The sequence below is a fragment of the Manacus vitellinus genome, unplaced genomic scaffold (genome assembly GCF_001715985.3).
Source record: "Manacus vitellinus isolate BGI_N305 unplaced genomic scaffold, ASM171598v3 scaffold_57_pilon, whole genome shotgun sequence".
Taxonomy (NCBI): Eukaryota; Metazoa; Chordata; class Aves; order Passeriformes; family Pipridae; genus Manacus; species Manacus vitellinus.
In genome coordinates, this window is record NW_021940666.1 from 1,299,344 (window position 1) to 1,307,612 (window position 8,269).

Below are 8,269 nucleotides of genomic sequence, written 5' to 3' on the forward strand. Positions count from 1 at the left end.
TAACAGTCTAGATATCCTTGGTGTGGGAACAGAAATTTATTTCAGCTGCATATAAACCTTCACCTTAAAAACAAGTAAAAAGAGGAAAAGAAAGGGTAGAGGGCTGTTGGACTATTAGTTCAGTCCAATTACAGAGTGATAACAAACAGAGCAAAATTATTTTCATTGTGTTATACAGAAACCAAGAAAATAATAACTTTTGTGCCATAATTAATACTTTAATATATTTTACAATGCCTTGGCAGTTTAATTTCAGTATTTTAACAGTGAGGCTTGAATTAATAAGGACAACTTGATCTCAAATCCCAGTAGCCTGCATGAGATCTGAACACTTAAATGCTTTTGAATCCTTTCCAAGTGGACAGGATTGGATTAATCAGATTAATCAGATACTCTATAGTAAAGATGCAGCATTCACTATTAATACTGGAGAGAGCTTTATTAATACTGCATGTAAATTAATTGAGAAATTTCAGTATTTCACATAAAACAGATAAAACCCATGAGATCCTGATCTGGAGAAGGAAAAAATGAGGGACACATGGAGATGGTACATTTCATGAAACAACAGTGAGGGGCTCAGGGTAGATCACATTAAGATTTAGCACCTTGTGTTTAAATACAGTGATTGTTCAGTAGAATCCTACCTGGATGACTAAAAAGCCCGAATGCAATGCACAATTATCTCCATAATCACATGGAAAATGATTGTGAAAGTGAGCACATTAATCTCGCGGATTGTCACAAATTCCAACGGCTTTCATTAAATTACCAAATGATGAATGTGCCGTGTTTAACCAAAGCATGGAATAACATACTCAGGATTAAATAATGCACACGTGCACTAACCAACATGCTTATTTCTGATTATTTCCCCTCCTTCTATCTCAATCTGCTCGTAGAGCCACTTGCGGTCACAGCGACATTCCGCCCCACACTTGTTGGAGCCGCACTTGGGACAAGTATAGAAACATCCCAGGCAATCTTCGTCCAGGCAGTCACAGAGGTCCATCCCACTGTAAAGCAGCAGCCCCTGGCTGTCGTAGACTTTGCTCTTGGCTGGTATAACTTGCCTGGATAACGAAAAACAACAGTTATTTCCGTGTCAAAATCCACTTATTTTGAGGCCAAGCTGCTAAATTTGTGGAGGGGAGTTTGCTTTGTTCAGGTGTTCGTTTCGGCGCTGTTAATTTAAAAGACGTACCTACCCTACTGTATTTGACAACATTTCTCAGCCCTAATTGTATTCCCACTGTGTGCCCAAGCTAAGCAGAAGCAGCAAATGGAGAGGAAAACGATGTGCAGTTGGTGAGCAGCACATCCAGTGTCTGTCTTGTGAGTTTAAACTTGGGTGGAGAACAGGGGCAAGGCATTGATGTGATAATTACTGCATGCTTTAACAAATATTGTACGACTATTTAAAGTTGAAACTTCTACCATTCTTCTGTTAGTACAAGACTGGTCCAAAGTTTTAGTGGAAAATAACAAAGTTCAACTTTCCTCTTTAGAAAAATGTGATTTTTTTTTTTTAAATCAATCACATTAGAAGGTTATAACTTAATCTAGTTAGCATCCAACATGGATGCTAACTTTGTTCTTTAAAAGGAAGGCAAGGTCCTAACCTGCACACTTTTGTTTACCAAGTGTAGTTACTGAGCTTACTGAAAGATAACTCCAATATTTTAAGTGTAGTCTAACATATTCAAATTTAGCCTATCATCAGAATTTTAGCTTATGCATAAATGAATAGCTACATCTATGATCTGTGTAGTATTGTCATGCCTCACAAACACTTGTTTATATTCTAATTGCCTGAAATATTGCTTGCATGCCAACCTTTTATCTTCTGGTTTGTTTATCTCAAGAATGAGAGTGAGCTTTAGCAACCCATAAACACACAAAGACCCACAAAGATAATGCTGAATGCTACAGAGACACTGACCATAGAGGATACTTTATTCTGAAATGAAAGATAATGTAAATACAGCAAACAGATTACCTGTCTGAATTGAATGCTGCAATTTTTGATTGCAGCCTTCTTTTTTCCCTCTTACTGGTCTCAGGAGTGAACTCAGTCTGTCGCCCTGGATTAGCAAACTGCAGAGACTTTAAAGCCTTGGCTGTACGTCCCTGAGGAAAGACAGAAAATGGCCTTTAATTATAAATACAAACCTACATTCTTAAGAAAATGTCCAGTCAAGCCATGATATTGTAATAACCCAGGTGAATTCTTGACCTAGGACTCTTAAGTCTTAAAATATTTATGCTAGAGAACTATACCAGGCTCAGAACTCAGCAATACAAGCTCTGTAGTAGCAGCTCTAATCAATGCTTTCAAATTTCACTCCTATCAGCCTCCTAATCATACTGACACGTAACTGAAAAATACAGTTGTGCAATAGTTCCTAGAGTGCAGTTCTGCTCTGCTCAGGGCATGTGTGGAGGAGCTCTTTGGTTTGGTTGCCCCTGCTACTGATGATCTGTGTACAGCAATGCACCAGCTGTATTCTGAGCTCAGCACTATCCTCCCACACCAGTTCATTACTGCCCCTGACCAAACACCGTGGCCTTCACAGCCCAGACACCACAACCAGAGTACACCTAATTCACCTCAATGCAGGTTCATTTGGCAATGAACTGCTAGAAAAAATTGCCTTTTTTTTTTTTTTTTTTTAAAACTGAAGAGACATCCCTAGAAACAACTTTTGCAGTGTTCAGTTTGTTGTTTGCAAGACTTGAAGAACAGCTTAAAATACCAGCAGCAGTCTGGTATTTACATGAACTTATGAGTTGTAAGTCACCCTAGTAGACAAAATTTTTCAGGTTTTTAAAGGCCATAATATTTAATTAGAGAAGAGGACTTTTAAGGTCCTCCAAATAAAGGTTTAAATACAGTAAACTCCCCCGTATCTAAAAGACTAAATCCTTTCTTATTTCTATCATAAAAAAATTAATTTTTTATGTAGTAGTTGTACAAAGCCCAATTCCAACAGCTTGCAGGACTTAGGGGGGGGATGGGAAAACTGATCCATATACGTACGTCCGGATCAAGCTTTCTTCTTTGTCGCTCTTCGGGTTCAACATCCACACTTCCATTTATTATCTGCATACATTTGGGACACAACTTCCAACCAGGTACAAACTGCCTCCCAAACTTGGCACTGAGAAAAGCTGCATCATCCATATCGATGGCTCGTAAGTTTTTCTTGGACAGTTTTCTGTGTATGTTGAAGGGGTCACAACACGATTTCTGTAAGTCTTCGAATCTCTCGATGTAAATTTTCGCATGGTGGAAGCAGATCGTGTTGTTCTCTGAGAGGGTTATTCCAGTCCTAAGCTGAAGCAAGAGCAGGTCAGATGAAGATACATCTTGTTTAGTCTTGAAGCCAGTGTGACGGGTGTAGTAGGTCTTATGGCACTCATTGGTAGCTTGAAGCTGAACTCCTACTGAACAAGGATCCATTTTACTTTCTCAGAACAACTTATTGCACTTATTTTGAGTTCTTTAGGAGTTTCTATGAAGATCACCCTAGAGGAAGAATTAAAATCAATTAGATTTGCACTGCAAACTTTTACCCATAAGCTTGACACATAGGGTTTAAGTAATTTAACAAACATGTAAAGAAATTATAGCCTCCTAGTCTAGATAAGCTTAAAAAGACATTAAATTTATTCTGGAATTAAAACCATGCACCTCATCTTCCTTTTAGAGGCACTTTTTCCCAGCTAAAATAAGCATCTATTCAAAATGTTTAGCAGCATTACTTTCACAAAAACAATTTGGGAGCAAGGTATGAGCAGCCTGCTCTGGTCAGGGCCCCCTCTCTTAGCACAATCCCTGCTAGTCTAGACCAGTTGTTCAGATTGCCCACAGGAAAAGACTGCTGATGGCCAAAAAACTCACCTATCCTATTTCCAGGTAGTTTCTAAGGGGGGGAAAAGGCTGCTGAAGGTAGGTTGCACAGGCTGGCTGATGTCAGTCAGCAATTCCCATCCGGCACCGCTCTCCTGTGTGTTCCTCCCCTGTGTACCAGGTGCAAGTCAACACACTGAATCAACCTGAGCCTCTTCAAGAACCAATCTGGGGTGTGCACAAAGATTGGTGGTTCTAGATGTGTGCAGCTCCCTGCAGCTGAGTGCTGTGTGTGTCTGATGTACATACTGGGCAGTTACTTAAACACTAATTCAGGCACAAAACACAAAGTGAGCTGTTGCAGACTGGTCTCACACCCAGGCCAAAGTCTGTTGCTAATCCAATACCAGCCCTAACACATAAGAGCCTGAGCCCACCTTACATTCTTTTCTACTGCAACATAAAGAACAAATTTCTACCAAAAGAAAGGAATCCTGTGCTCTCAAATCCTCCAGGAACCCTAAGTACAGTGAGTTCAGCCTAACTGGGATGTTCATGTTCACCCACACACTACTCTGCAAAAGAGAAAAAACAAAAAAGCAATGTACTGTGTTTGTCTGGGAGAGAGTGTAATTCTTCACAGTATATGGTATGGGGCTGTGTTTTGGATTTGTGACCACAGCAGTGCTGATAACCTGGTGATATTTTAGCTAATGCTGAGCAGTGCTTACAGTGTCACCGCCTTTTCTGCCTCCCACCCCACTAGTGAGGGGATGGCAGGGGGCACAAGAAGTTGAGAGGGACCAGAACCAGGACAGCTGATCCCAAGTGACGTTCCAGACCACATGGCCTTGTGCTCTGCAGTGAAGTGGAGGTTGGTGGGGAGGGGTCACTGCTCTGGGAATGGTTGAGTATTGCTCAACTGGAGGTGAGCAATTGTTTCCACTTGCATTGCTTGGTTTTTCTTGGGTTTTACTTTCTGCTCTCTTTTGGTTTTCCTTTTATTTCCCTTAAAACATTTTTTTAAAAAGTTTCTTTTAATTATTGAGCTGTTTTTATGTCAACCCACAACTTTCTCACTTTTACCCTTCTGATCCTCCCCCTGCTGTGGGGGAGTGTGGTGTTTAGTTGCCAGCTGGGGTTAAACCACAACACACACACATTTGTTCTAACCACTGAACAGGGTAATATGGCCTTTTAATCAATCAAAGTATCACCCACTTGTCTAATGGACAAGAGTCTTTGGATGCTACTTTCAATAAAATGAAAGCAAATAGCGTCAGGCACAATCTAATGACATGAAATGTGTAAGTTTGGCCAATACACAGAAACATGAACACAGCAGTGCAAGAGTTTGAAAGAGAACAGTAAGTTCATAGGATTTTTAAAATTAATCTGAGAAGCCACTGGTTTTTGGAGCAGAAATCCACTTTGGATTTTAATACTTCAGTGTTTTTCAAACAGATGTGTATTTCTGAAGAAATCACACAACACATTTCCACGGGCAGTAATTTAAAGGTCTTGCATAGGACATGGTATTGTCTACTGACTTAGGTGATGCAAATATAAATGATATGCTGGGTTCTACTCAGGCTAGTAAACTTGTCTTGAAGTGTAATTTTATATCTAATTTGAGACAGAACTGAGTATAACCAAGCAATTATTTTTAAATAAAAGTTTTCTCAGCCCATTGTTAAGAATGCTCCAGCTTTCACATTTAAATTAAAGCAGTGATAATAGAGGCACAAGGAGTTCCAAGTGTAGAGGCACATTGTTATAAACCTGTGAGTCTGCAGAAAAGGGAGTGTTTCATTCTGAAAACAATGAAAACTTGGTTCTGTTTTTTTTGCAAGTGATCTGAAAATACAAAGACTTAAGTATTCTAATATCTAACACTAATTTCTCAGGTCAAAATCCTTTATTTTCAGAGCTAGAACTAATCCAGTCCTAAATTACCAGGCTATCTGAGCATTTCTTCACTCCAATTTCTGTATGCTGAGCTAACTCCTGAAGTTTCGAGCTTTTCAGATCTGCACTGACTAATACAAATAAGAAGAGTAGACATCAATCAAATTAGAAAAATTCTTATTTTCAGTGTCTGCTGAGCACTGATTAAGTTTTACTACATAAAAGTTCCAGTGCCCTTGCCTATTTATACACTTTTACTGCAGCACTGACTTTGTATGATATTTTTTTTTAGATCTTTTTTAAAAGGCCAGCTATCAGACTCACAGGGTATGCACCAAACCTACCTCAGTGCCAACATGTACTTTTGACTGATTCCCGCCGTGCGAGGCGGGGATTGCCTGTGTGGCTGAAACACACGAGGCCAACACAGAAGTGATGACCCGAATTTCAAAATTCCCGGATGTATTATAAGTCAGAACTTCTGGAAGACGTCCTTATTAAGAAACCCAACTAGTCTCCTAAGGAAAAATCCCCCCCAAAAACAGCTATTGCAATGCTACCCTGGGCAGGTGTCTGCTGTGACAGCTGACTGCACTGCGTGACAAGCCCTGTCCTGAACTGAGGGAGGGCACACCGGGGCACACCGGTTTGCCCGAATGACACCGTGCTGGGGGATGTAAAGTTAGGCCTCTCATCCACTTCACCCGCAGAAATTCCTGGTGGAAGCCTCACCGCATTTCCCCGCCCTTGGGAGGGGCACGCAGCTGCTGTTCCTCGGGGGAAACAGGAAGGAGCTTAAAGCAAAACAAACAAACAAAACAAATAAACAAACAAAAACCCCCGACCCACACTGCTAAGACGAAGGTTTGCGTTTGCACCTGTGGAGCGGATAATCGGCGCTCACGGCACCGACCGCGGCCGCCTGGGGCAGAGGGCTCGGGGCGGCCGGCCGGGGATACAGCACGGGCCTCCCGGGTTTCCTGCTGCCGGCGGAAACGTGGGATGGAGGGAAAAGGGGGGTTACACGGCGGTACGAGCAGCCCCAGGGAAAGGCGGGGCCCGACGCCCCGCGGGGCCTCGCACGGCACGCCCCGGCCTCGGCCCTCCCGCTGCCCCCCCGGGCGGCCCCGGTACCTGTCCGTGGGTCGGTCCCGCCGTCCCGCTCCCCGTCCCCGGGCTCCGTGCCCGCTGGCGGCGGCGGCGACCATGAACCGCCCTCCCTCGGGCATGGCGGCGCTTCCGGGCGGGCGGCGGCGCGGCAGCGGCCCCTGGCGCGGGCGGAGGAGAGGCGGCAGTGAGGGCGGTGGGGTGGGGATGGTGCCTGCCCTCCTCGGGAATGAGCTCTGCCTTCCTCGGGAGCGACCTCTGCCTTCCCCGGGAGCGACCTCTGCCTTCCCCGGGAGCGACCTCTGCCTTCCCCGGGAGTGACCTCTGCCTTCCCCGGGAGTGACCCGTGCCCTCCCCGGGAATGATCTCTGCCTTCCCCCGCAGTGACCTGTGCCTTCCCCGGGAATGACCTGTGCCTTCCCCAGCAGTGATCTCCATGCCTTCCTCGGGAACGACCGGTGCCCTCCCCGGGAATGACCTCTGCCATCCCCGGGAGTGACCTCTGCCTTCCCCGGGAATGACCTGTGCCCTCTCCAGCAGTGATCTCCGTGCCTTCCCCGGAAATGACCGGTGTCCTTCCTGTGGGAAAAATTCCTCTTTTAAATTTAGAAAGACGGCATAAACTCACGAAACGAAAAAATTTATTCAGCGTGCTGGGTCTAGTCTCACACCGAGTTTTTCGGGGAGAAAGACCCTTTGGATTTAAATACCACACATTTTATAGTTCCACCCTTATTCAGATAAGTTTAATATATTCATTTTTGCCTAAAAAGGTTTCTTTTCTCTGAAAAGGGTCATTCCCTTTCTTCTGATTGGCTGCAAGGTGTCCTCTGTCAAAAACAATGGATCTTCCTTTGTTCTTAGCCCAAAGAGAGAGAAGAAACCTCTGTGTACAAAACTTCCACATGGCCTTGAAAGATTTTAATTTTTAAGAACTTTTATATTTCTCTTATCCGGACGAAAAAGACCCTGACACCCAGTTCCATTTGGAACTTGGATATCTTGCAACTTCACGATGCACCTATGTATATAAAAATTGTATTTTATCTCTCATATCCCCAGGTCCCACAGACACGCTCCCCCCTCCCGGCCCCAAAATCAGCACTGCTGAAGCTGTTATTTGTTTTAAATAAAACAAAATCCTCGCAAATCTGCTGTTTCATTTAATGGGAAAAACCCAACACAGTCTTTTGGTCACTAGAATGTCACTCAAAAGTCTGTTACTCTTTCTGTTTGTTTGTTTGAGAGTTTTTTTTTTTTTTTTTTTTTTTAGTTCTATAATGTGTTGAGCAGGTGCCTGGATGTGGCACCAGGTGATGTGGTTTAGGGGTTACAGTGGTGGTGGTGGTGCTGGGCTGATGGTTGGGCTGGATGGTCTTGAAGGTGTTTTCCAACCTTGAT

At 43.5% G+C, this 8,269-nt stretch overlaps 1 protein-coding gene across 1 annotated transcript; it reads right to left on the reverse strand.

Annotated features, from left to right (window-relative positions):
• Positions 1 to 824: 824 nt before the first annotated feature.
• On the reverse strand, positions 825 to 6,976 carry ARL14EP (ADP ribosylation factor like GTPase 14 effector protein). Its single transcript, XM_018081858.2, has 4 exons — positions 6,896 to 6,976; positions 3,041 to 3,529; positions 2,000 to 2,130; positions 825 to 1,073 (listed from the first exon to the last, which is right to left on the reverse strand). The coding sequence occupies exons 2-4, from the start codon at positions 3,461 to 3,463 to the stop codon at positions 845 to 847; spliced, it is 783 nt and encodes a 260-aa protein (XP_017937347.1). The 5' UTR covers positions 3,464 to 3,529; positions 6,896 to 6,976; the 3' UTR covers positions 825 to 844.
• Between the last annotated feature and the right edge of the window lie 1,293 nt (positions 6,977 to 8,269).

Excerpts from the sequence above, each read along its gene's own strand:
- ARL14EP (XM_018081858.2), bottom strand. The coding sequence starts at position 3,463 with ATGGATCCTTGTTCAGTAGGAGTTCAGCTTCAAGCTACCAATGAGTGC. Across the intron at positions 2,131-3,040 it reads GAAGAAAGCTTGATCCGGAC|GGACGTACAGCCAAGGCTTT; the intron begins GTACGTATATGG and ends GTCTTTCCTCAG. Across the intron at positions 1,074-1,999 it reads GCAGCATTCAATTCAGACAG|GCAAGTTATACCAGCCAAGA; the intron begins GTAATCTGTTTG and ends TTCGTTATCCAG.